Raw genomic sequence first — 26,445 nt, forward strand, 5'->3', positions numbered from 1 at the left:
CGGATCATATAAAATATATTTTACTGACAATGACAGTTATAATGCTTGACTTTTACTAAAGTAACGTTTCTGAATACTGTGAATGAATATATATTGATAAGGTCAAACGATGAAATGTTTTTTTAATGTTTTTCTTAAATATTTTCAGGTAAATATGATAAAACTCGGGTGAAGTCTAACGTAATAATGAACAAGTCACACAACAACACACATGGAACTTTCACAGAGGAACATGAACTTCAGTTCACACTCAAGTTTTACTTTAGTTCAACAATATAATACAAATTTAATCTTGGTTCACATTGAATTATGGATAATACAGTTTTCAGTTTTGTTGAACAGTGAATTAAGTTTTCAGATTATTTGATTTTGAGAAAGTAAAAAAATACAAAAATATAAATGCAGAGAAGCCCATTTCTGCCACTGTGATGAAGAAAATACAAATTCTGTGTCCCATAATTATGACTTAGTATCTCAGTCATAATATTAAGTCATAATAATGAGAAACAGGGCTCCCATAGAAATGAATGAATTCAAACAGAAGATGAGAAGAATAACGAGCCAGGAAACTTTGTCTCGTAGTATTTCCTGACTCTTAAGGGTTAAGAACAGACGATGTCTCACCTTGCTGAAGTGCAATGAGACAAATTGTGATTTGTGAATTTGGTCTATAAAAATCTAATTTGATTGTAAAGTAAAGAAATTGATTAAAGTGTAGAACAACACATCGTTTTATACAGTAATAAACAGTAAAACACAGTCATATATAGTAATAAACCGTTATGAACAGTGTTATAGAGTGGAGTTAGGGTTATTAAGTATTTGCGATGTCCATGAGTTTAAAGTTTTTATTAATGATAATAAACTTCCATTGGTCGCTTCAGGGGCTTTTATTTTGAAGGGCAGTCGCTGCGGGCCGGAAGTGTTAGTATGCGTGACTTCAGGTTATTGCGTGTGTGAACGCGCAGCGCTGTGTGTGACAAGCTGCGGCTCGTGCTCCAGAATCAAACTTCTCACTCGGACCGAGCGCGAGACCTTCAGGTAAGACTCACCTGAGCTGTGACGTGTGGATCCGGTGTTCATTAACCGTTCATTAACCGTTCATTAACCGTTCATTAACCGTTCATTAACCGTTCATTAACCGTTAACCGTGTCTTCATGACGTCGACGGGTCGATTCCGTAACTTGATGAATGAGCCGCTGATGAAGCTGAGGAGGAGAGGGAAGAAGTAACGGAGTACTTTTACTCAACTACTCGAGTGCAGACTGGACTCTGAGATGATGACGTCAGACTGTCACTTGTTTTGTTGTTTAACTTGAAGACAAATTAGTTTTAATTCACAGTAACCGAGTAAATGTCAAGTAAAACAAATACAAGTACTCAAAGGCTGTAGAGTAAAATTAAATAAACGTACTTTAGGGTTGTAGAGTTATAGAGTGAAAGTTAAGAGTCAGAGCATAAATAATACCCATGTTAAGTAAAAGTACTTTTAAGGTTGTAGAGTATGGAGTAAAAGTATACAGTCGGTAAAGTAGTAGGCCCTGCCTCTCTCCCAGTGTCTGATAGTTCTAGATCAGATTTCGGTCTTCATTGAGTCTAAGTGTATGTTTGTGCCTCATGTAATGAACTTCCGATAATCCTGAAATATTGTGTTGACAACAACCAAAGGTCGTGGGACTTTGACCTTCGTCCACCGAATTCGAATCAGTTCATCCTTCAGCTCGAGTTCATATTTGTGAATTTGAAGAAACTACCTGAAGGTGTTCTTGGGATATCGCGTTCACAGGAGACCTGGAAACATCTCAACTCCGGTCACTGGCGTCATCAAAACTATCAAAACAACGTTTGTTTCACGAAGTGAACGAGAAAATAGAACGAGGATCCAGAACCAGATCAAGAGAAACTGAAGACAGGTGTGTCATCGGCAGAACAGCAGGAGTGGAGGGACAGTCTGGGGACACCAGGGTCTCATTAATAACCGTTGCGTACGCACGAACCTTGACTGAAACGTGCGAACGCCACTTCTCACTCAAACGTTGGGATTTATATAAACAAACTTGACGGGAGAATTTGCGTATTTCCACACAAACTCTGACTGATACGTACGAACGTTTTGCAGAAGCAGACGTGAGGTGATGAACTGAAGCAGATTATTGATCCAATTCATTATTTACATTAAAACCAACATCTTAGTTTTGCTCACGCGACATATCTGCTCCACACGAGCCTTTTATTTAAAAAATATATAAAACAACTTAAAGCAAATTACTGTTCATCAAATCCTACGCACTCTTTTATAAATGAGACCCCTGGTGGCTGAAGGCGTAATAACAGACAGTTATGGCGAACACCAGGAGGTGATGAGGAGAGGAACCATGATAGAACCGAGTAGTACTGAGGACAGCGCCTGGTGATGCTGCTGGTGGAGCAGTGGTTTTCATGTCTCTGTGCCAGCGACCCCCAGTGGCAGGAGGTGTAATGTTTTCAGGTTGTCTGTCCCACTCTGTGGACACCGTCTCTCAACAGTCAGATGCTCACTGTGAACTCACTAAGCGTGTTTGTCGTGAATCGTAAACCTGTGACGAGTTGTCACTCAAAGATGAACTGATTAAACTTCAGAGGTCACAATGAGCAAATCGATGAAGCAGAGTCCCAGAACCAAGGACGTGATTCTAGTTTGTCTCAGAGTCTTTAGGTATTTTTCACTGGACGTCATCAACACTTTCACTAAAGACTGAGTAGAAACTTCTCACGTGAACTTTGTTCATGTCAGGTCAGTTGATTCAAGGAGATGAAACACATGAGGGCGGCTCTGGCTGAGGGGTAGAGCGGTCGACCTTGGGCAAGATGCTGAACAAGATGACTGCCCCTCAAAGATCAACAAAGTGCTGCTAATAGATGCTCTGTATGAATGTGTGTGTGAATGGGTCAATGTCAAACTGTAAAGAGCTTTGAGTCCTCAAGACTAGAACAGCGCTATAAAATATAAACCATTTACCATTTACATGATGAAGCTTCTGATTTCTTCTCCTCAGAGGATGAACTCTGTGTCTTCAGTTTGTCTCTCTTATTGCTACAGGACGACCACTGGCGCCGCAGCATCGGGACGTTCTCATTGGCTGAAATAACTGCCAGAGGTGGAGTCAGAGTGAGGGCTGTGTCGTGGGCGGGACGTCCTCCGAGCGAGGGGACGAGATGCTGCCGACTTCCTGCTGCGCCCCCTTCACCTTGCTCTGGTGAATACAAAAAATCAACACGTCTGTTAAACATGTTAACGTATTTTTAAACATGTTAACGTATATTTAAACATGTTAACGTATATATAAACATGTTAACTCATAAATAATCACCCTCTTCATCATCCCCACCCTCAGCTGCCTCCTGATGATCCTGACATCTCCCCCAGCCGCTCGTGGAGTAAGTTCATCTCTCTCTCTTTTTTTATGGGGCTTTTGTTATTCCTCCACTCTCTTGACGCCAAGTGGCCGGAAGCGTTACGTTATCAGGTTGTCCATCCGTTTATCCAATTCTTATCAAAACGATATCTGTCATGTCCCCATGAAGAACGGGAACAGTGGGAAAAAAAATGTCCAAAAGGCAAACCGCTCAGACGGTCGGTTCTCACGCTCCTCAGCCTTCATGAGGAGGTTTACTGCAGGGTCCTGGAAAGGAGGCTCAAAGATGAACTGATCAAAGGTCAATGTCGCTGTGACCTCACACAACGCACCTCTTACCTTGTGAACACGCACATCTCCCGGGAATCCTTCTGATTTCTGTGATATCTGAAGTGTCCCTTTTGAGAAATTCTTCAAACCAGTTGTCTTTTGTCCCCATAGATGAACTGATGAGATTTCAGTGGTCAAAGATCCCAGTGACCTCATATTAGTCTGAAAAAAGTATTAGGACTGAAACTCTACTGGTTGGTGGAGCTCAACATACACAGGCCGGTGATTCTAGTTGTGAAGGGTTGAACGTCTTCTATGTGCTGCTGATGTACTTTAGGTTCACTATGTTGTTTCTGGAGAACCATCGGTTCTCTGGTGTGTCTCTGATCCTTGTGTCCCACAGGGATCAGACCTGGTTTCCTCAGGTCTTCTGTTGATTTACAGAGATCAGTGATGGAGGGATGAGATGTCCCTGCTCCGTTGTAGAGGTCTTCTTGTCTAGACCACCGGGGTCATCGGGTTCAGTCTGTCTGTGATTAACAGCCAATCAGCTTCCCTGCTGTCTGCTCGACCAAACAGTGGCAGCTTACTCTTGCGTATAGAGGGACGGTGGGAGAAGAGGGGGTTAATGGACCACAGTGGGAGATGGTGTGAATGCGGATGGAGTGGAGATGATGGACAAAGGATAAATGGAGGTTGGATGGAGGAGGGATGAATGGAGGATGGATGAATTGAGGATGGATGGATGAAAGATGGATGGAGGATGAACAGAGGATGGATTGAGGATGGACAGAGGATGGATGGAAAATGGATGAATGGAGGCTGGATGATTGGAGGATGGAGACAGGATGGACAGAGGATGGATGGAGGATGGATGGAGGATGGATGGAGGATGCGTGAGGGCAGATGGGGACAGAACAGGGTGGCGAGGACAGATGATGGTGCGAGCGCAGACTTTCCGAACAAAGTGGTGGCAGCAGATGGAGCGATAGCCACATTCCTGCTGCCGATAGCCACGCCTGACTGATAACCTCGTTGACACAACGCTGCAGGAATGTGGCTGCAGCACAAACTCCACCGCGCTCTGGGAAACTCACCGAGAAATAAAAACAGCCAGTGCACCAACAGCGACCTGACTCAGTGTCCGAGGGGACACAGTGTCTGGGGGGACTCAGTGTCTGGGGGGACACAGAGTCTGAGGGGACACAGAGTCTGGGGGGACACAGAGTCTGAGGGGACACAGTGTCTGGGGGGACACAGAGTCTGAGGGGACACAGAGTCTGAGGGGAATCAGACACTGAGGGGACACAGAGTCTGGGGGGACACAGTGTCTGGGGGGACACAGAGTCAGGTCCCTTCAGACACAGCTTCACCGGCTCAGTACTCAGTTACTCTACTCCAGTCAAAGCAAAGTAACTATACTCCATTAGAGTGTTAAAAGAAGTGGTTGAAGTAAATGGTATTATTATTATTATTATTATTATTATTATAATAATAATAATAATAATGAACAGAAGCTGGCTCACATCTGTTCTTATTGACGTGATCTGATGAACACAGAAACACACACACGCACATGCACAAACACAAACACAAGCACAAACACACAAACAAAAACACACACTCAGCCATCTGCTCTGAGTAGTGATCTCTTCCCTGCAGCGTGTTTACATTCCTCATCGTCTGAAAACAGAGCAACTGCTTCTGCTGCTGTCTGAACTCTGTCTGCTCCATCACTGCTCCTTCACTGCTCCTTCACTGCTCCTTCACTGCTCCTTCACTGCTCCTTCAGTGCTCCATCACTGCTCCATCACTGCTCCATCACTGCTCCTTCAGTGCTCCTTCACTGCTCCTTCACTGCTCCTTCAGTGCTCCATCACTGCTCCTTCAGTGCTCCTTCACTGCTCCTTCAGTGCTCCATCACTGCTCCTTCAGTGCTCCTTCACTGCTCCTTCACTGCTCCATCTCTGCTCCATCACTGCTCCTTCAGTGCTCCTTCACTGCTTCTTCAGTGCTCCATCACTGCTCCTTCAGTGCTCCATCACTGCTCCATCACTGCTCCTTCACTGCTCTATCACTGCTCCATCACTGCTCCATCACTGCTCTTTCACTGCTCCATCACTGCTCCTTCACTGCTCCATCACTGCTCCATCACTGCTCCTTCACTGCTCCTTCACTGCTCCATCACTGCTCCATCACTGCTCCTTCAGTGCTCCTTCACTGCTCCTTCAGTGCTCCATCACTGCTCCATCACTGCTCCTTCACTGCTCCTTCACTGCTCCATCACTGCTCCTTCACTGCTCCATCACTGCTCCTTCAATGCTCCTTCACTGCTCCATCACTGCTCCTTCACTGCTCTATCACTGCTTCATCACTGCTCCATCACTGCTCCTTCACTGCTCCTTCACTGCTCCTTCACTGCTCTATCACTGCTCCATCACTGCTCCATCACTGCTCTTTCACTGCTCCATCACTGCTCCTTCACTGCTCCTTCACTGCTCCTTCAGTGCTCCTTCACTGCTCCTTCACTGCTCCTTCACTGCTCCTTCACTGCTCCATCACTGCTACTTGACTGGTCCTTCACTGCTCCTTCACTGCTCCTTCACTGCTCCATCACTGCTCCATCACTGCTCCATCACTGCTCCTTTACTGCTCCATCACTGCTCCATCAGTGCTCCTTCACTGCTCCATCACTGCTCCTTCACTGCTCCATCACTGCTCCTTCCCTGCTCTATCACTGCTCCATCACTGCTCCATCACTGCTCCTTCACTGCCCCTTCACTGCTCCCTCACTGCTCCATCACTGCTCCTTCCCTGCTCTATCACTGCTCCATCACTGCTCCTTCCCTGCTCTATCACTGCTCTTTCACTGCTCCCTCACTGCTCCATCACTGCTCCTTGACTGCTCCATCACTGCTCCATCACTGCTCCTTCACTGCTCCTTCACTGCTCCATCACTGCTCCTTCACTGCTCCTTGACTGCTCCATCACTGCTCCATCAGTGCTCCTTCACTGCTCCATCACTGCTCCTTCACTGCTCTATCACTGCTCCATCACTGCTCCATCACTGCTCCTTCCCTGCTCCTTCACTGCTCTATCACTGCTCCATCACTGCTCCATCACTGCTCCTTCCCTGCTCTATCACTGCTCCATCACTGCTCCTTCACTGCCCCTTCACTGCTCCCTCACTACTCCTTCACTGCTCCTTCACTGCTCCATCACTGCTCCTTCCCTGCTCTATCACTGCTCCATCACTGCTCCATCACTGCTCCTTCACTGCCCCTTCACTGCTCCCTCACTGCTCCATCACTGCTCCTTCCCTGCTCTATCACTGCTCCCTCACTGCTCCATCACTGCTCCTTCCCTGCTCCATCACTGCTCCATCACTGCTCCTTCACTGCCCCTTCACTGCTCCCTCACTGCTCCTTCACTGCTCCCTCACTGCTCCATCACTGCTCCTTCCCTGCTCTATCACTGCTCCCTCACTGCTCCATCACTGCTCCTTCCCTGCTCCATCACTGCTCCATCACTGCTCCTTCACTGCCCCTTCACTGCTCCCTCACTGCTCCTTCACTGCTCCCTCACTGCTCCATCACTGCTCCTTCCCTGCTCTATCACTGCTCCCTCACTGCTCCATCACTGCTCCTTCACTGCTCCATCACTGCTCCATCACTGCTCCTTCACTGCCCCTTCACTGCTCCATCACTGCTCTATCACTGCTCCATCACTGCTCCACCACTCTGAGGTGTCAGTGTTCTTGGATTTCTGGGTTTAGAGGAAGTCCCGGTAAGAGGCCCCGCCCCAATCAGTCAGTGTCAGTCATCCAAATGTGATGTCATCAGATGTTGTGACATCATCATGAGTGGAAAAACTGAAGGATCCACAAAAACTTTCAAATAAATATCTGAAGTGATGTCACAGGAATGATGATGCTTGTGTTTTCTCTTGTTTTCCAGGGCGCCCAATCCGAGCCGTGCGCTGGGCGGGACTGTTCCACCTGCAGCTGCTTCCCAGCCAAAGGAGCAAGGGTGAGGCTGAGCCCAGCGACCAATCAGAGCTCAGCTGCAGCATGACATCATCACAGCTGCAGACAGTTTACTCGATTAACAGACCTGTGACCCCTTCACTGTCGACTCGTCAAACACACAATCACTCACTCACACACTCACTCACACAAACTCGCACACACATGTTTGTGTACATGGTGTGGTCCAGATGTTTGTGCACATGGTGTGGTCCAGATGTTTGTGCACATGGTGTGGTCCAGATGTTTGTGTACATGGTGTGGTCCAGATGTTTGTGCACATGGTGTGGTCCAGATGTTTGTGTACATGGTGTGGTCCAGATGTTTGTGTACATGGTGTGGTCCAGATGTTTGTGTACATGGTGTTTTCCAGATGTTTGTGTACATGGTGTTGTCCAGATGTTTGTGAACATGGTGTGGTCCAGATGTTTGTGTACATGGTGTGGTCCAGATGTTTGTGTACATTCTGTGGTCCAGATGTTTGTGTACATGATGTTGTCCAGATGTTTGTGTACATGGTGTGGTCCAGATGTTTGTGTACATGGTGTGGTCCAGATGTTTGTGTACATGGTGTTTTCCAGATGTTTGTGTACATGGTGTTGTCCAGATGTTTGTGAACATGGTGTGGTCCAGATGTTTGTGTACATGGTGTGGTCCAGATGTTTTTGTACATTCTGTGGTCCAGATGTTTGTGTACATGATGTTGTCCAGATGTTTGTGTACATGGTGTGGTCCAGATGTTTGTGTACATGGTGTGGTCCAGATGTTTGTGTACATGGTGTTTTCCAGATGTTTGTGTACATGGTGTTGTCCAGATGTTTGTGAACATGGTGTGGTCCAGATGTTTGTGTACATGGTGTGGTCCAGATGTTTTTGTACATTCTGTGGTCCAGATGTTTGTGTACATGATGTTGTCCAGATGTTTGTGTACATGGTGTGGTCCAGATGTTTGTGTACATGGTGTGGTCCAGATGTTTGTGTACATGGTGTGGTCCAGATGTTTGATCCTACATTTGTTAAGTGAATACATTTTGTAAACTTTATCTTGATGTAATTCAGGGACCAATCAAATGTCTCAGAAAAGGTCACAACAGTTTGTTTTCACTACAATCAGCTGATTGAGTAAACAACAGCCTTTATCAGATCATCACCACAAAGAGAAAACCTCTGTTAGTGTGTGTGTTATTGCTAGTGTCTCTGTGTGTGTATGTGTGTGTGTGTGTGTCTGGGTGTGTGTTTGTACAGCTGGGGGCAGCAGACAGGCAGAGAGGATTGTGGGAAGGCGTCTGTCTCAGTGATTTCACAGATCAGAGGTTTCAGAGAAAGACGGACAGAGAGAGAGACTAACAGAGATCACAACTGTCACATCTCATCACACAGACACACACACACCCACACAAACACAGTCACACACACACACTAACACACACTAACACAAAATAATCATTTAGAGCAGCTGATATGAAGCATCTGAAACAGAAAAGTGTTCAAGTTGATGGAGACGTACAAAGAGAAGAAAAGTCTCAAATGAGCTTATAATACCACTGTGTGTGTGTGTGTTTGTGTGTGTGTGTGAGAGAGAGTTTGTCTGTGTGTGTGTGTGTGTGCGAGAGAGAGTTTGTCTGTGTGTGTGCGACAGAGATAGAGTTTGTCTGTGTGTGTGTGTGTGTGTGTGTGTGTGTGTGACAGAGAGAGTTTGTGTGTGTGTGTGTGTGTGAGAGAGAGAGAGAGATAGTTTGTGTGTGTGAGAGAGAGAGAGAGAGAGTTTGTGTGTGTGTTTAAGTGTGTGTGTGAGAGAGAGTTTGTCTGTGTGTGCGAGAGAGAGAGTTTGTCTGTGTGTGTGTGAGAGAGAGTTTGTCTGTATGTGTGTGTGAGAGAGAGAGAGAGAGAGTTTGTGTGTGTGTGTGTGTGTGTGAGAGAGAGAGAGAGTTTGTGTGTGTGTGTGAGAGAGTTTGTCTGTGTGTGTGTGTGTGAGAGAGAGAGTTTGTGTGTGTGTGTGAGAGAGATAGTTTGTGTGTCTGTGTGTGTGTGTGTGTGTGTGTGAGAGAGAGTTAGTCTGTCTGTGTGTGTGAGAGAGAGAGTTTGTGTGTGTGTGTATGTGTGTGTGAGAGAGAGAGAGAGTTTGTGTGTGTGTGTATGTGTGTGTGAGAGAGTTTGTCTGTGTGTGTGTGTGAGAGAGAGAGTTTGTGTATGTTTTTGACTCTGTTGTGTTAAACCGCCCCCCTGTGGTCAGACGATGACACTTCATGTCAGTTTCTCTTCTGTACTGAACAAGGTGCTTTTATTTTGAAATCAGGGTTAAATCAGAACCACGATGGTCACTCAGATGCATATAGGCTTTAGGCATATACATTACCTTGTATAAAAGTACTTGTGTGTACTCAACTAAATACCAGTACTATACAGGATGAAGCCTGCATCTTCCGCTCCTCCAGTAAACAACCCTTGTTAAACAAAAGAATGGATTCCATCAAAAACAGAAAAGCTGTTATTTTGAAACGCAACAAGAAAGTGTTGCAACCATTTATTTTTGTGGCATAAATTCTTCAGATAAACATTAAAACTCAGGTGAAAGATAATTTTCTATGTTTATTCTGCTTTGAAACACAATGTTTATCTGTCTATGACACAAACTTATTTACAACACTTCTGTACCCGTTTCAAAGTAAAAGCACTCCAGCGCTTCATGTCGGAATCCATTCATTTGTTTTAAAAGGTTTTTAATTGTTGCTGACAGATCGGAAGATGCCCATTATCATACCGAGTCCTGTCATTTAGTTTAGTACATAATCCGACTTGTATCGCCAGCGAAGGTTCTAGAGATCGACCGGTAGATCGCAATCGGTAGATTGGCAACAACTGCTCTACAGCCGTGAAACAGTTTCAGTTTAAAGGTCCAACCGTCACTAACATGTTCTGACAGTGTTTATAGGCTTTTATCAACATTTACTTGTGCTCTGCAGGGTACTCCAGGTGGTCTGGGGGAACAGGGTCGTCCGGGGCCCCCAGGATTCCCGGGTCCTCAGGGGCCTCCTGGAGAAAAGGGCCAGAGAGGAGATGAGGGGCCGACAGGGGCTGCAGGCCTGAAAGGAGACGTGGTGAATAAACAGGGTTCTGCTGTAGATGGGCCTGTTGGTTCTGATTGTGCTGATGAATTCACAGCTTGTTCATTTTGTTCATTTGACGAATCACAGCTCGTCTCTCTTTGCGTGGAACAGACCGGTGCACAACTATTGACACTGCCATGGTTTGCTGTTGTTTCAGGGAAGTGTCGGTGTTCTTGGATTTCCGGGTTTAGAGGGAGTCCCGGTAAGAGTCCCCGCCCCGATCAGTCCGCCAGCTCCTCTGATTGGTCGAGTGATGTCAGACTGTGAGGTTTGTGTTTGTGTGTTCAGGGTCACCCAGGCTCTGCTGGAGGTCCAGGTTTTCCGGGTCTGGATGGATGTAATGGCACCAGAGGGCAGAGAGGCGATCCTGGACTTCCAGGAGAACAAGGACCTGATGGAGAACTGGTTAGTGAGTCAAACACTGAATTTCTTCACTCAAAGTATTTGGTAAGGTCCATACAGTGTTTCCTGTGATACTAGAAACAGAAGAAATTGTTCTTTTAGTTTTCATAAAAGGACAAAGTATAACGTAGTATTCGGTAAAGTAAAGTAAATGTGATATTCAGTCATCACCATGGCAACTGTGTTTTGGTTTTCAGGGTTTTCCAGGACTGAAGGGATTTCGAGGAGATCCAACAGTTTACTTCATCCAGTACCCTGGAGTACCTGTGAGTACTGGTAGTAGCAGTGTGATTATAGAAAATTAATTTACTGATGTCATGTAAATGAAACAGATAATATTGTGTAAATCCAAAGCCAATCAGTTTCTTTGAACTGTGACGCAGTAATTATCTGTTTCACATTCCAACTTAGATATTAGTTATTTCTAGTGCTGTTTTGTATTGTTGTAATTTTCTAATTGTATGTTTCATGATTATATAAAATTACAAATATTAAGGTTTGTTTATTCTACTTTGAGGAGTGAAGAGAAATAGTTATTTTTCAAAAGATGTAACTGTCACTGTCCACATTATAACATGTGTCCTCCATGTTAGCATGGTTGTTTAGTAATACATCCACTAGAGGGCAGCACAGAGTTTGAGAGTTTCTGATGAAAACAAACACTACGACGGAGGACGCAGGTGATATTTGGATGTTTCAATGCTTTTCATAAATTTTTACTGTATGTTTGTGTGTGTGGGTGTGTTTTTGTGTGTGTTTGTGCGTGTGTGCGTGTTTGCGTGTGCGTGTGTGTGTGTGACAGGGAGAGACTGGGACCACTGGACTTCCTGGACTTCAGGTGAGAGCCAACAAACAAACATGTGAAACGTGAACCTGAAATGTCACAGAGAGTTCAAACCTGGTTCCCCCCCGCAGGGTGAGCCGGGACTCCCTGGACCAATCGGAGGTCTGGGTCCAGCAGGACTGGACGGGACCAACGTGAGTTGGCACAAAAACTGAAACAAAACAGAAAATAAAGAAAATAAAAATAAATGTTTATTTCCATTCAGATGTAAAAATTAACGTTTATTATTACGTATTATTAGTAGAAGTAGGACAGTTAATGTTGTTGTTATATACTGTGTCTGTGCAGGGTCTCCCGGGACTGCCTGGATCCAGGGGTCCACCTGTAAGTATCATTTTCACAATATGTTTGTATTCTTTTTATTTTACCCTATTTTATTTTATTAATATACTCTCAACAGCTGCTCTGGAACCAAAAAATCTGAGTTGAGGTCATGTTCCAATTGAATGAAGTTTTCTGTCTCTTATTGATTAACCTTCAAATTAAACTCACACCATTAATGTTTTGCACTTATTTGTTTTAATATCTAATATTCTATTTATTTGAAATTTTTATTTAGGATTTCTAAAATGAACAGTATGAGAACACTGTAAAAAATGAATTGACGTCTCTGTTAATGCACCGTGGATGTAAACTGTGACAGCATATTGATTATTGATCAGTGTCAACAGTGATTGGTTCTTGTTGATGACCAGGCTGATGTGTTTCAGGGTGAAAAAGGTCGAAGTCTAACCGGACTGAAAGGAGACGAGGTAAACCACGCCCCTCCGTGACCTCACAACAGACCCTCCCCTGGTAGTGACATCGAGGAGGGGCGGGGCCACTGGAGCAGCAGTCAGGACAGTGTGAAGCTGATTTATCTTTTGTTCTTGTTCAGTGAAGTGCTTTGTTCTCCACAGGGGGAGCAGGGGCTCCAGGGGCCTCCAGGGCCGTTCGAGTACGTCGACCCTCCGGAAGACCTGTACATCAAAGGAGAACAGGTGGGCGGGACTTTAGTCGTTCACAGCCAATCAGATTACAGCTGTTCTACTGTGGGTCTACTTTGGTTCTACTGTCACTGTCCTGAAGCTGCTGGTTCTGCTACAGCTGAGATCATTGTATATCTTTGTCCTTTAGAGTTCTACTGTAGTCTGATCTTTGGCCCAGCTGTATCTGGTTCCGTTGGTTCTTATGTGGGGTCTAGTGTTGGGTTCTAACGTGTGGCTCTGTTGCTTTCTCAGGGTCCTAGGGGGTATAAAGGATTCTGTGGACCCGATGGACTTCCGGTAGGTTAAAAAACGGATCAAACCTGTAGAACAAGGCTGAAGGAACCCTGGGTTCTAATCTAGAACTGCATTCCAACAGTTTTAAAGGGTTTATCAAGTTCTACCACTGTTCATCAGCTGTTATCAGATTCTATCAGGTTCTCATGTTTGCTTCTGGGTTCTATGAGGTTCTGACATGTTCTAACAGGTGTATCATAAACATTGTGGGTATGTGGGCATTATTCAATGGTCGGTCATTAGATTGCAATAGGTTATGATCAGATATTGTTATTGATTATTGTGTGTGTGTGTGTGTGTGTGTGTGTGTGTGTGTGTGTGTGTGTGTGTGTGAGTGTGTCCTTGTTTGTGTGTGTGTGCGGTCTCAGGGTCGGGACGCACCTCCAGGAATCAAAGGAGAGAAGGGGATTCTGGGATTCCCTGGGTTAAGGGTGAGTAATTCATTATCAATCATTACCTCATTGATGAGTATTGATCAGTTCTTTTGTCTCATCTTACACCGACTGCAGCCTCATGGTAAGAAATGCATTAATGGGATTTGTTTGGTTGGGTTGTATTAATAAAGTAAAGATGAGTCAGATTATAGAATTCATTCATTCTGTTACAGAGACACAGGGAATAGGATCAACTCATTCATATTCAGATTAATAATCAACATCAGCATCCAAATCAAATGATCTGTTTATGTCTTTCAGGGATTTTCTGGCAGCCCTGGTCTGGTTGGAGAAAAAGGATTCAAGGTGAGTGGACACAATACAAAAACTTACCAAATTTTTATATATAATAATAATGAGGGAAGCAGTTTTATCATGCTGTCCTTTTTAATTGGGTCAGTAACTTTTACTACCCTTAGTTTTTTATTGTACTGTTACTTTTACTTTGCTTTTAGTTATATTATTTATACAGTCCAGTTAATTTCACAGTGTTTTAATCCTCACAATGGCTAGTTATTTTTAAACTGTGGGTCTTTGCTTTACTTAATGTGCTGAGTGTAAGTAGCCTTGTTAGAGAATCAACCTCTCAGTCAATCAGAACGCAGGGTCTTTTTTACAGGTGTGTGTCTGTGTTTTCAGGGGATCATAGGAAGTCCAGGTCTCCCAGGTCTGATTGGACGAGAAGGTCTTAAGGTCAGTCAGTGTGTATCTGAAACGTTTCTGCCCCGACCAATAAGAGAGCTTTTGCAGTCTGTAACAAGCCTGTCTTTTCCCAGGGCATGATGGGAGATCCAGGACCTAAAGGGCTCCCTCAGGAGGCCGACATCACTCACACAGGTTCTGATCCATCAGCTGAATCTGCACATCACTGCCAACAACACATAACGATGTCATCGTGATGCTGACGATGCGTCTGCCTCCTTCTTTTAGGTGTGGATGGGGACCCCGGGCCCTCTGGACCGAGGGGCCCTCCAGGAGACATGGGGCTGATGGGAATGCATGGACCCCCAGGAGCCCCTGGCAGATTAATACCTGGTAAGTAACATTATAGATGTTATCAATGTTATAAATATAATGAATGTGGCTTATGTCTTAATGCACAAAAGTTTCTTCTTTTACAGTTTCTATGTTACAATAAGTGTTTGATGATATTAGAGGAAAAATAATCTCTGATGGTTCCTTTTCAGGAACGACAGGTGCTGTGGGTCAGAGCGGAGTTCCAGGATCCAAGGGAGACAGAGGAGATCCTGGTCAAGTTTTTACCGATGGACCCATACCCGGAGAACCTGGAAAACCAGGACGGCCTGGACTCAAAGGACCGAGGGGAGAGCCAGGGAATCCAGGTACCAAACAAACTCATGTTCATGTTTTGTTCAAGTTTAATAAATATTTCCAACACTAGTCAGTCAATGCTGTCATTCTATTTACTACTTGTTTGTCTCGTCAGGTCGTTACTGTCTTCCAGGGGCTACAGGAGAATCTGGAGAGCCGGGTCAACAGGGACCTCCAGGGTGTCAGGGCTTTCCAGGCCTCAAAGGTCACTCTCAGCAAATCGTCCTTGTTGTGTTTAAGGGTCTTTCTCAGGTCTTGTAAAAAATGTTTTAAATCAGTTTTTAACAAAGCACAGAATCCTTAAATGTCGAGTTTCAAGCGACACATAAAGGCCATTTTTCGAGTTTATAAAGAGCATACATTGTTTAGCTTACTGTAAAAAAACGGTGGTACACAGAAACCTTCAAAATTTTGTCAAAATTTGATGGAAAGAGCAGAGGCTCCAAAGTAGTTCCCTGAAGAACTCCACACTCAAGCTTCAACTTCTGACCCTATGTGTTTCAGGCACTGATGGGGACTGTTCCTGTGGCCCTCCTGTTATACTGAGGGGCCCTCCTGGCTCTGTGGGTGACATGGGGTATGCTGGGTTCCCAGGAGTCCAGGGAGTCCCAGGGCAGAGAGGAGAGCAAGGTGAAGCTGGAGACGTTGGAGAGAGTGGACAACAGGTGAGTTAGCAAACAACAGGTTGATGTGCTTTGAATTGTTTGTTTGTTCTTAATGTGATTGTTTTGTTTGCAGGGTCTGGGTGGATTTCCAGGTGTCAAAGGGTTCAAAGGGCAGAAGGGAGATTTCATTGTGGTTGATATTATTGGTGAGTTCAAACCTCTGGGTAACTGTGATCATCCAACAGTACAACACCTATAATATGTTTCAGGAATTCATTGGACTTTTACTTCCAGGGGAAAAGGGAAACAGGGGCCAGCTGGGCCCTGAAGGAAGGCAAGGATTCTCAGGGAGAAGAGGACTTGATGGACTCCCCGGGGCCCCAGGACACCCCGGCCCCCAGGTCAGTCAGATGCTCCAGGTGGACAAACAGAAACATCCATGTGGAAGTAGAACAGAACAGTGTTGAATAAAACCTTTTCCAGTCAGTTCTAAATGAACAATCTTGGTCCTTCTGTTCTCACTCTTCATCTTGTGATGGAAATCTGGAAATACAGGAGGCTGCAACACCATATTTGTTTTTGTGTATTTTAAAAGGCTTTCTGCTGAAAGGATCAACACAGAGAGTCACAGGGATCTGAGTGAAGATGCAGGACAGTCAAATACAAGGATCTTATACAGGAGAACTCAGGCTGTTTGTCTGAGCCAGCTCAGACTGGTTCTGTAGGCGCAGGTTGAGAGAGGAATCTAAAAACATGTTTCCTTTGGAGATAAGCAGCCATACATTTAGTTCTTTAGGGAGTTAATAAGTGATAAAAAGGGTCTGATAGTTTTCAGGTCACACACAGTTCAGACCATTAAACAGTTCAGGTCATAAAGTATTTGGTCATGTTGGATATGTATGTAGATATAGGTCATGCAACTTATATTTCAACTACAACATAGGTTTCATACATGCAAAGTTAATTTTTCTACTACAATTTTCTCTAAATCTGCTTCTTTTCAGGGTGAAAGTTTCTCTAACTCTCCTGGAGAAAGAGGCTTCCCAGGATTTCTAGGGCCAAAGGGATTATCAGGACCCTCAGGTTCCCCTGGAGTAGGTGTAGTCGGTGCTATAGGACAGCGGGGGGGCCTCGGGGACCCTGGACCTCCAGGAATCCAGGGTCCACCAGGGCCAAAGGGGGCTACTGGTAAGAATAAATCTTTACTTACCTTTGAATATTTCAGGAAAATTTGTGATAACCAACTCTGACACTGTGTTCATTAACACCCTTCCACGTAATGTTTGACCCATCCTACAGGGGAGACGCTACCCTGTGTACCCAGAAACCCTGGACCCCCTGGAGAGAAGGGAGACACTGGAAACTCAGGTATTCAATAGCTATATCATCTGTCTGTCTTTTCAGCTTTCTGCTCATCTGTGTGTCGGACTTCCTGTTCACCTGTCTGCTCGACTGTGTGTCTCTCCAGGTTATCCAGGATTTCCGGGACCTACAGGCTTTCGTGGCATCACGGGACCAGATGGAATTAAAGGAGACAAAGGACAATCTGCACTTCCTGGACTACCTGGACGACAAGGTATCGGAGCACACCTGTCACACCTGTTGGATTTAGTTACATTGTCTTTAACAGTATTTTTGCATACAAACCTGACTTGATGATCAATAATACACTATGTTGGGTTTTACCTGTATTTTCAACATCATTTAGGGGGGGTCATTATGGGTCTTTTGGTTATTTTAGAGTTTTCAAGGTAGCTGAGTAGAGTCACATCAAATGTCCTTTTGAAGAAATATGTCCATCCCTCCAGTAGACTTCAAAACACTGAATGACTGATGACAAATCATGACTAATTCATTTAAGTTCACTTTCTTTCAATTTGTCCTCCACTTGTATTCTCTCCTGCTCTTACAGGACCTCCAGGATTTGTTGGAGATACCGGAGAAGAAGGACCTGAGGGGTTCAGTTATGGTGGAGATCCGGGTAAAGTTAATATCATCATCTGGTTTATATCTGACTCAGTAGTTCAGGTCCAAATGGAAATGAAATGTCTTTGGCAATTTTCCGAAGCACTGACTCAGGCATGAAAGGGTTTCTGAATGTATTAGAGTAATATTAAGTCTTGCAGTATTTGTAACTGTGTATTCCAGGCTCTCCAGGGTTCCAGGGCTTTCCTGGACTCAGGGGCCAAGCAGGGGATGCTGAGGTTGGGCCTTCAGGACCAAGAGGCTTCCCAGGACCACTAGGCTCTCAGGGACCTAAGGGAGTCCCTGGCCCCCCAGGCAATGACGGACTACAAGGTAAAATCTTCCATATTCCACCTGTTTGCCATCTATTCAATCGAAATCTGACTGATTTTAGGGGTTAGATAATAAATTGAAGACAGAGAGATGTGTTTACGTTGGTACTACATGCAATTGTTCAGTCACCGACATATTTTCGAGAGTAGATTTCTAACAGGCTAAGTATCTGTAACTCCTACAGCCAATCACAGTACGGGAAGGGATGCCGTTTGTTTGGAGGGCTGGAGACCAGATTTAATTCAAAAGGATGAAGCAGTGACTCTGATTCACTCTGTAATTGTTTATGTTTGTTCAGGAGCCCTGGGTATGGCTGGGGTCCCTGGAGCAAAGGGCCAGAAAGGCCAGGATGGCGCCCCAGGGATAACCGGTCCCCCAGGCCCCAAAGCTAACTTCTGCGAGATCGGAAAACCTGGTCCCCGGGGCCCCTTTGGCCCTCATGGACCCATTGGACCACCAGGTAAATCATTACTGATTTATCTAATCTCACTTCTTATAGTAACAGATACAAACGTAAAAAATTATAAAACATGAGCTGCTTCTTTTAATCATCATGTTTCATGTCAGGTTTTCAGGGGGAGAAGGGGGAGATTGGGGAGGTGGGTCCTCCAGCTTTTGGCCCTCAAGGTCCTGTTGGTAATCCGGGCTCTCCAGGTTTCCCAGGGTTCCCAGGGCTGCAAGGCCCCACTGGCCCCATTGGAGACTCTGGACTGCCAGGACCCAACGGCCAGAAAGGTGAGCGCACCTTTTCCACCCACACACCTGTCTTGTAATGTTTTCTCATGATGTATTGTCAGTGAAATATTCTCTGTGTGATTCAGGTCTGCTTGGCCTCAAAGGAAGGCACGGAGGGCAAGGGGCTCCAGGACAGACCGGGGCCCCTGGAGCTCCAGGGACGACTGGGGAAAGGGGGTTCAATGGACGAGACGGCGCTCAAGGATGTGAAGGGACAAAAGGAGAGAAAGGTAAACAACGAGTGATGCTACTGTACTAATGTACTGCATTATCAAACAGTGCTACCACAATAAACTATATATGGCTTGGTTCCACTGCTGAAACAGATCTTAATTTCCAGCTAATATAATTTCGGTCTGTATTAAAACTCTCCTGTGTGTCGCCTGCAGGCTGTATAGGGTCCCCAGGGTCTCCAGGGGAAACCAAGTACATCCTCATTAAAGGAGAGCGAGGAAAACCAGGAACCTCTGGCATCAGTGGCTTCCCAGGACCACGAGGTCAGAGTCAGTCGAGTATACCATCAGTCATCACTGGTTAAAGCTAACCTTTGTCACACAGCACTGGTTTCAACATGAGTCAAGGTTGTAATTCTTCCATTCTGATCTCTGGCAGTTTGTTCAGTAACATATACAAACCTGAGTCGACCATTTCCTGGAGACAGTACTTACCAGTGTCATGTAACTGATCCTCCAATCTGAATCCTTTGACACATCTTATCTACAGGTAGTAAAGGTGTCCAAGGACCTACGGGTAATCCAGGGTATCCAGGAATCAATGGACCCCCAGGTATCATAGGACCCCCAGGAACACCAGGTCGCAACAGTACGCCAGGATTACCAGGACCACCTGGACGTCAAGGACCTCCCGGACTCATCGGCTTCCCAGGAGAGACAGGAGATCCAGTAAGAAGAAAAAGGACTTAATGAGTCGGAATGAGTGTATGGAGACAGAGTCAAGCAGGAATTACAGCTGCTCCTTGTACTTGTACATGTTTGACTGTCAAAGGTTTTGGTCACTGAACATAATTGTTGTAAATTTAGGATATGGGTATGGCTGAAGTACTAGAGCTTTATTTGAAAGTGTTTAATGTTCAGAAATACATATATGCTTTGTTTTTTATTTGCAGGGTGACGTGGGATGTCCGGGGAAATCTGGAGAAACCGGTCACGAAGGATGTACCGGACAGAAAGGTTCATGGTTGACCCAGCAAACTACTGTTGTTGGTTCTTTCCAGTGTAGGTTGTTGAGTTAACTTTGTTTTTGTGTCTAAGGTGACAAAGGAGACTCTGTTGGTTGTCCTGGTACACCAGGAGAGAGGGGACTTCCTGGAGACTTCGGGCCGTCTGGTAATGATGTGGTTCTGGTTCTGTAGCAGTGAGAGAAGAGATAATATGTTGCAAATAATTATGTAAAGTCATGTTTGTAATGGCGATGAATACATGTTATCGTTGTAAACTATAAACCATCTAATTTCTGTATGAATCAGTAGGTTTTGTTTTTCAGGACCTCCTGGAGCTCGTGGAGAGCCTGGAGGACCCGGTTTCATCGGGGATCCAGGTTTGAAAGGTTGTAAAGGAGATCTCGGCCACCGTGGAGACCCGGGTCAATCAGGTAAATAGCCATAACCAGGACTTCGTCATTATTTACCTTTACACTGTAATACTGGCCAAGTCGTGTGATGTGTTACCATAAATTGTGTTAACAACGGAGAACTTGAAAACCTTCTAAAGGTAAAGTATCTGGATCACCCTTAGTCGCTGGCTGCAGTATGGGTATTAAACTGAGATAAACCTGTCTTCCGTCTGTCTGTCTGGTTTATTTCAGGTGTGATCGGTCCCTATGGTCCCAGAGGTCATCCAGGTGGTCCAGGTCTTCTGGGCAATGCAGGTAGTGATGGGCCCCCAGGACCACAGGGCTGCCCAGGACTTCAAGGTGAGAACTCAAACCCAGACCCATGTCATTATTTAAAGGCAATTGTACTTGCAACAAATGATAACAGAAATGATGTCAAGGCCCTTTTCATAAAGAGGTCTAGATATAATCCTTACAATATTAGGCATTTCTAGTATCCTTAGTTTCCTACAGTTGTTGGTTTTGGGGTTTTTGTTATATTGAAATGACAGATTGTGAGTTTGATTCCCAAATGATTTTGTTGCATCAGGGGCTCCTGGACCGCTGGGACTTCATGGACTGGATGGACTTAAAGGAGTGAAGGGGGACATGGGGACCAGAGGTACAAGTCTTACACATCTTTTCTGATAAGATTATCCATCAACCCAGATACCGAACCACCTGATATCATGTGACCAAAGAAGAGTTTATCAAATTGACTTTGATTAAACCCAATTCTGTTTGGGAATCTTTTGTGAGAACATCATTCTAACACGCTTTTTATATTCTGTATTTTATCAGGTTAGAGCGACCACGCTGCCTCTGTGAAACTGTTTCCTATAAATGTTCATATCTGTCTTTATAGGTCTGGCTCTGCCAGGTCCTCCAGGTCTCAAAGGTCTTCCAGGGGATAAGGGTCCTCAAGGTCTTCCAGGTCTGTCTGGTCCATCCCAACCAGGACTACCAGGAACCAGAGGCCCCCCAGGACCCGAAGGTCTGTAACAGCATGACCCTACCCCCCCCCCCTCCCAGCGTTAAATTGTATCATAGTTTAGAATTAAGGATCAGAACTTAAGTTGGATTCTTTGTCCGTAATGTGTTTTAATGTGTCATTGCAGGACCACGAGGCAGTTATGGATCTCCAGGTAAACCTGGACCAAGCTGTAAAGATTCAGTCCCAGGCCCTCGTGGAGATTCTGGTTGTCCCGGACCAGATGGAGAGGCAGGTAGGTCTTAACACTCAGGTTGAATTAACTTCAACAGAGGAGTCACACTGGATACCATGTGACGTGACTTTGATGTTTCAGGTTGTCCTGGGGACATGGGGGATCCTGGTCCAAATCCTCCCCTAGCTGGGGATGAGGGAGACAATGGAGACACAGGGTACAGGGGACTAGTGGGACTAAAGGGATATCAAGGAGCCAAAGGATTGCCAGGGAACGCTGGAGACTGTGGAGTGAAAGGTCAGACTCTCAATGTATCTCAGAATTCTTTATATTGACATGCATGACTTCACTGCTGACTGAGCCTCATTCAGAAAGCTAACTGCTAATGGGAGTTAGCTGTCATTACCTGGCTGGGCCTGGCTGTTTAAAGCTCAGCTCAGTTGGAAGCCAAAATCTGTGGTTCACAATTCAGATTATTAGAAGTTACTGAAAACTGTTTCAGAATGTACCCCCATACAGCTGATCATGGACGGTCGTTAGCACATCAATGTGTGTGTGTGTGTGTGATCAGGTGTGAAAGGGTCACAAGGTCTGATGGGACTTCCTGGTAATCGGGGCCAAAGAGGTTGTCCTGCTTCTGGAGCACCTCCTGGACCTAAGGGTCTTGATGGATTGGTGGGTCCAAAAGGAGAAAAGGGAGGAGTCTCCCCCTTCTTCTACCACGCCCCTGCCCAACCGGGGCCCCCAGGTCCCCCTGGCCCCCCTGGTACACCTGGAGAGATTGGCCTCGTTGGAGAAATCGGCCTGAGAGGTTTCAAAGGTGAGAAACAGAAGTTGGACGACCAACGTTAGCATTAATGATTACTGACCAATGAGAATCGTTGTGAGTTAAACTTTACTCACCAACAGCTGTCTCCCGGTAGAACTCTCTTTACTGTGCACTATTCGTTCTGTGTGCAATTCAATGACTTAGATGCAGCTGTTTCACTGTATATATTCTGTTTAAACTGTATGTATTAGTTTTGATACCAAATATATTTTTTATGTCTTTTATATTTTGCTTATTTTTTGCTGCTATAACATTACAAATATCTTATCTTAGAAACCAGCACCACCATTAACTGCAGTTGTCAATGCTAACCTGCTAGCTAGCCAGCTGCGGCTGGTCCATCATTCACTGGCAGAGGAAACCTGAAACAAGTCCCTTCAATGAGGCACAGCCAATGAAATGTTCATAGGGCTTTTGATTCTAGTTGTGCTAAGAATAGAGGATGTTGCTCCTTGTTGACAGTCAAATACCAAACACATAATGGGAAACTACCAACATCCGTTTTAGTGTTTGAGCTGCTGATTGTTAGGATGGTTGGTTTGTTCCAGGTATGACGGGGGATCCCGGCACTGAGGGACCAATTGGCTTTGTGGGGCCCCAAGGTCCAGATGGAACCCGAGGAGAGGCCGGCCTGCAGGGGGAGAACGGAGATGTTGGAGCCAAAGGTGAGACCTCTGCCTATCTGGGTTTACCTGCCCATTTCTCCTTGGATTTTACATTACGTTTAATTTTTTACTCAAGTTCAGTGATGAACATAATTACATTCTCACTTCTGTCAAAGTTAGTTACAGCGTTTTGGTTGTTTTTTCTCAGGTCAGTTAAGTTTGGACCAACATGGCCGTCAGATTAAGTTTGGGTGCAGTTGATGTGAATCATCTGTCAGTTGTTTTGTCAACATAACTCCTGTTGTGGTTTTTGCGTCTCAGGTGATTCTGGTCCAATCGGTGCCCGCGGTCTTCGTGGACCATCCAGAAACTTGAACTCAGGTTTCCTGTTGGTGAGGCACAGCCAATCAGATCAAATTCCCAGCTGTCCATTAAACATGAGGGTCCTCTGGAGCGGATACAGTCTGCTGTACCTGGAGGGTCAGGAGAAGGCTCACACTCAGGACCTGGGTATATACTGTGTATATATAAACACATCAACACACACATTCTAAGGGTTACATGCTGTTAAACAAAACATTTTGAATTCACTGTTACTGCCAGCATCACCTCCGTCTCACGAATCAGGGGGTAGAGCGGTCGTCCTCTAACCAGAAGCTCGAACCGCAGGCCAAGATACTGAACCCCAAATAAACTGAACTGTAAAACATTTTGAGTGATCATAAAGAAAAGTGCTGCAGGTCCTTCAGTGAGCTCGCAGACATCCACACAACACGTTCCTTCAGGAGAACATCACAGATGTGTTGAGAAGATCATTTCAATGAGATCTATACTTCGTTAACACTTGCACTAATGATATTTCCAGGTCAGGCGGGGTCGTGTATGCAAGTCTTTTCCACGATGCCGTTCTCCACCTGTAACATGGGAGCCTGCTCGTACGCAAGTCGCAATGACAAATCCTATTGGCTGTCCACGAGGGCGGCCCTGCCCAGCATCCCAGTGAGCGGGCCCTCCATCGAGGAGCACATCAGCCGCTGTGTGGTGTGTGAGGCCCCCTCCTCACCTGTCGCCCTGCACAGCCAGACCTCTGAGCAGCCAGACTGCCCCCCCCAGTGGACCAGTCTGTGGACAGGGTACTCGTTTCTCATGGTAGGTAATGCAGTACAACGACTACAGTACTACTACTACTCCTACTACTCCTACTACTACTACTACTACTACTACTACTGCAGCTCCCAATAATATCACAGAAAAAACAATAAGTGTAGTGCTAAAAGTATTAATCAGTACGATAATACTACTGCTAATGCTATACTGCTAATATTATTAATAATACTCCAGCTAATACTCTTGCTATTAGAAGTGGTGCAACTGCTACTACAGCTAACACTGCTAATGCTAGTACTAGCTCTGTGGCTCTCTCACCTGACTATGATGTCATTTCCTGTGTGTCGCAGCATACAGGTGCTGGTGACGAAGGTGGCGGTCAGTCACTGACGTCATCAGGGAGCTGTCTGTTGGACTTCAGGGCCCAGCCCTTCGTGGAGTGTCAGGGGCCCCGAGGAACCTGCCACTACTTTGCCAACATCTACAGTTTCTGGTTGACCGTAGTGGACACGAGCAGCGTCACCTCCAACAGCTTCTCCACCACGCTGACCGACAGCTGGCAGCAGAGGAGCAACATCGGGAAGTGCAACGTCTGCATGAGGGATTGAGGAGGAGGAACACCACCTCCTCCTGCTTGAGGGAGTGAGGGGCGATGTTGGTTCACTGAGGAGCAGGAGGTGAAGCATCCTTTCAACTCCCCCCTGCAGGAGGCAGCGAGGAACTTCTCAGCCGAGCAGAAGCACAAAATGAGACTCGCTTGTTAGGTGTCTATGAGGAGAGACGATGCTGCCAATCAACTCCTCGACCAATCAGGTCCAGATCTTCAGGAGGGACTGGTCTTCACTAATGTGATGTCAGGGTTCGTTACAGGTTATCACATCCTGTAGCAGCTGATCAGTTGATCGATCTCTCGTCATCCAATTACGATGACGAACTAGGGAAGTTTAGGACTAGCCTCTAGCCCCACCTGCTGGCCAACCAGGACCTGCCCCTGAATATGCTCTCTGATTGGTCAGGCGAGAGGCAGTGACTGCGTGTCATTGGTCGGTCAGTGTTGTGTTAATATTTAGAGAGAGAATCGTGTGAGAAGATGTGAAAAATATTCAACATTAAATCTTGAAACAATGAGCAACGCTGACATCACAGAACAGAACCACAACCAGAACTAAGATCATGATTCAGAACTATAACCAGAACTAGGAGCTGAAAATATAACTCCATATATATAATATCCTCCATGTTCATCTGTATAGATCTTCACTCTGTGGTTTTTATTTGTGTTTTAAATAAAGTCCACTTGAATATCAGTGTTCCATTTAGGAAGAATTAATGTTTCAATATTTTTAAAGTTATAACAAAAAACTCAAAAATGTTTTTTAATCCTCGTCTCTGTCCCAATCATTTGTAAATATGTTTGAACTCAGCCGTTTTTTATTTTGACTGTAAATGTCCTCAGAGTTATTTATTTAGCCTGAAATTAATGTTGGTGCTATTCGATGCTTTATTTGCTTGTTTTTATTTTATTTTTGAAAACAAAAAACACAGTGAGGCCCGACCTCTCCCCATCCCCGACAAAATAAAACGTAAAAAAAAAAAAATTCAACACATATCCCTCCGACTGAAGTTAGAATTTTATTTCCGTTTCTGTTTGTGTGTTTTTTGTTTATTGTAACAGTGAAAACTGTCATGTCATAAACAGCTGGTTTCTTCCATCGAACTTTAATAAAAGAGGGTTTTTATATTTTTTTCAATGTTTAAAGATAAAGTTTTAATCAAACTACGTTTCCCTTGATGCTTTTGCAGGAGACCTGTGTTTTTTAGTTATGTTAAAATGTCGAGTTCACTTCAGCCATAAATCCTTTTTAATCTCAAATGGGCGGGGCTTGTTTATTACTCGAGGAAGGTCTGGATGTGGTGGGGCTGAGGGGGCGGGGTCTCTGTGTGTGTTTGTATTGTATTTAAATATGTGATCTTTTTAATCTGTAGGAGGAAACTTCTCACTAACACTTGTGAAACATTTTACTCTGTGAGCGGACGACTTCAATAAAGTGCATCAAACTTTCACTCAGACTCTTTAATGGTTAACGTCACTATCAGCTGAGGATTGTCTATACCATCTAACGTCTGTGTGTGTTCAGACCAGACAACATTCAACACTATCGGTGCGGTTTTCCCTCAAGTTTGCTTTAACATAAGTTTATGCAACACTAACCCTATCCAGCAGGGGTCACCGTCTTCCTGTAACAATGAACTAGAATTGTAGAGCGACTTTCGACGTGTTTTCAATCAGCTGAAATGTGACAGTTGAATGTGCTTAATAAAGAGAAAATCAAGTCATACTTGAAAACACAAAATATAAAAATAGGTTTATTGAATTAAACTTGAAAAATTTCAATTCTACAAGAGCTTTATAGAAAA

General features: G+C 44.9%; 1 protein-coding gene across 2 annotated transcripts; it reads left to right on the forward strand.

Annotated features, from left to right (window-relative positions):
- Nucleotides 1-941: 941 nt before the first annotated feature.
- Nucleotides 942-26,091, forward strand: col4a4 (collagen, type IV, alpha 4). Of its 2 annotated transcripts, XM_053422146.1 has the most exons (47): nucleotides 942-1,041; nucleotides 3,081-3,237; nucleotides 3,376-3,418; nucleotides 7,623-7,694; nucleotides 10,654-10,788; nucleotides 10,955-10,999; nucleotides 11,086-11,202; nucleotides 11,397-11,465; nucleotides 12,002-12,037; nucleotides 12,115-12,177; nucleotides 12,332-12,367; nucleotides 12,754-12,795; nucleotides 12,943-13,023; nucleotides 13,264-13,308; nucleotides 13,674-13,736; nucleotides 14,001-14,045; nucleotides 14,379-14,432; nucleotides 14,516-14,576; nucleotides 14,670-14,774; nucleotides 14,927-15,082; nucleotides 15,187-15,276; nucleotides 15,576-15,736; nucleotides 15,810-15,882; nucleotides 15,971-16,077; nucleotides 16,681-16,864; nucleotides 16,976-17,044; nucleotides 17,145-17,252; nucleotides 17,589-17,657; nucleotides 17,825-17,974; nucleotides 18,273-18,434; nucleotides 18,542-18,709; nucleotides 18,796-18,939; nucleotides 19,099-19,206; nucleotides 19,433-19,611; nucleotides 19,836-19,899; nucleotides 19,981-20,055; nucleotides 20,213-20,320; nucleotides 20,534-20,641; nucleotides 20,871-20,942; nucleotides 21,186-21,314; nucleotides 21,439-21,546; nucleotides 21,628-21,783; nucleotides 22,058-22,306; nucleotides 22,864-22,980; nucleotides 23,242-23,430; nucleotides 23,786-24,069; nucleotides 24,378-26,091. In XM_053422146.1, the coding sequence occupies exons 2-47, from the start codon at nucleotides 3,197-3,199 to the stop codon at nucleotides 24,633-24,635; spliced, it is 4,998 nt and encodes a 1,665-aa protein (XP_053278121.1). In that variant the 5' UTR covers nucleotides 942-1,041; nucleotides 3,081-3,196; the 3' UTR covers nucleotides 24,636-26,091. The 2 variants fall into 2 exon arrangements, with proteins under 2 accessions (XP_053278121.1, XP_053278122.1); XM_053422147.1 differs by lacking the exon at nucleotides 942-1,041 and having other exon boundaries at nucleotides 3,079-3,237.
- The last annotated feature ends 354 nt before the right edge of the window (nucleotides 26,092-26,445 follow it).

Source organism: Pleuronectes platessa, chromosome 5 (genome assembly GCF_947347685.1).
Source record: "Pleuronectes platessa chromosome 5, fPlePla1.1, whole genome shotgun sequence".
Classification (NCBI taxonomy): Eukaryota; Metazoa; Chordata; class Actinopteri; order Pleuronectiformes; family Pleuronectidae; genus Pleuronectes; species Pleuronectes platessa.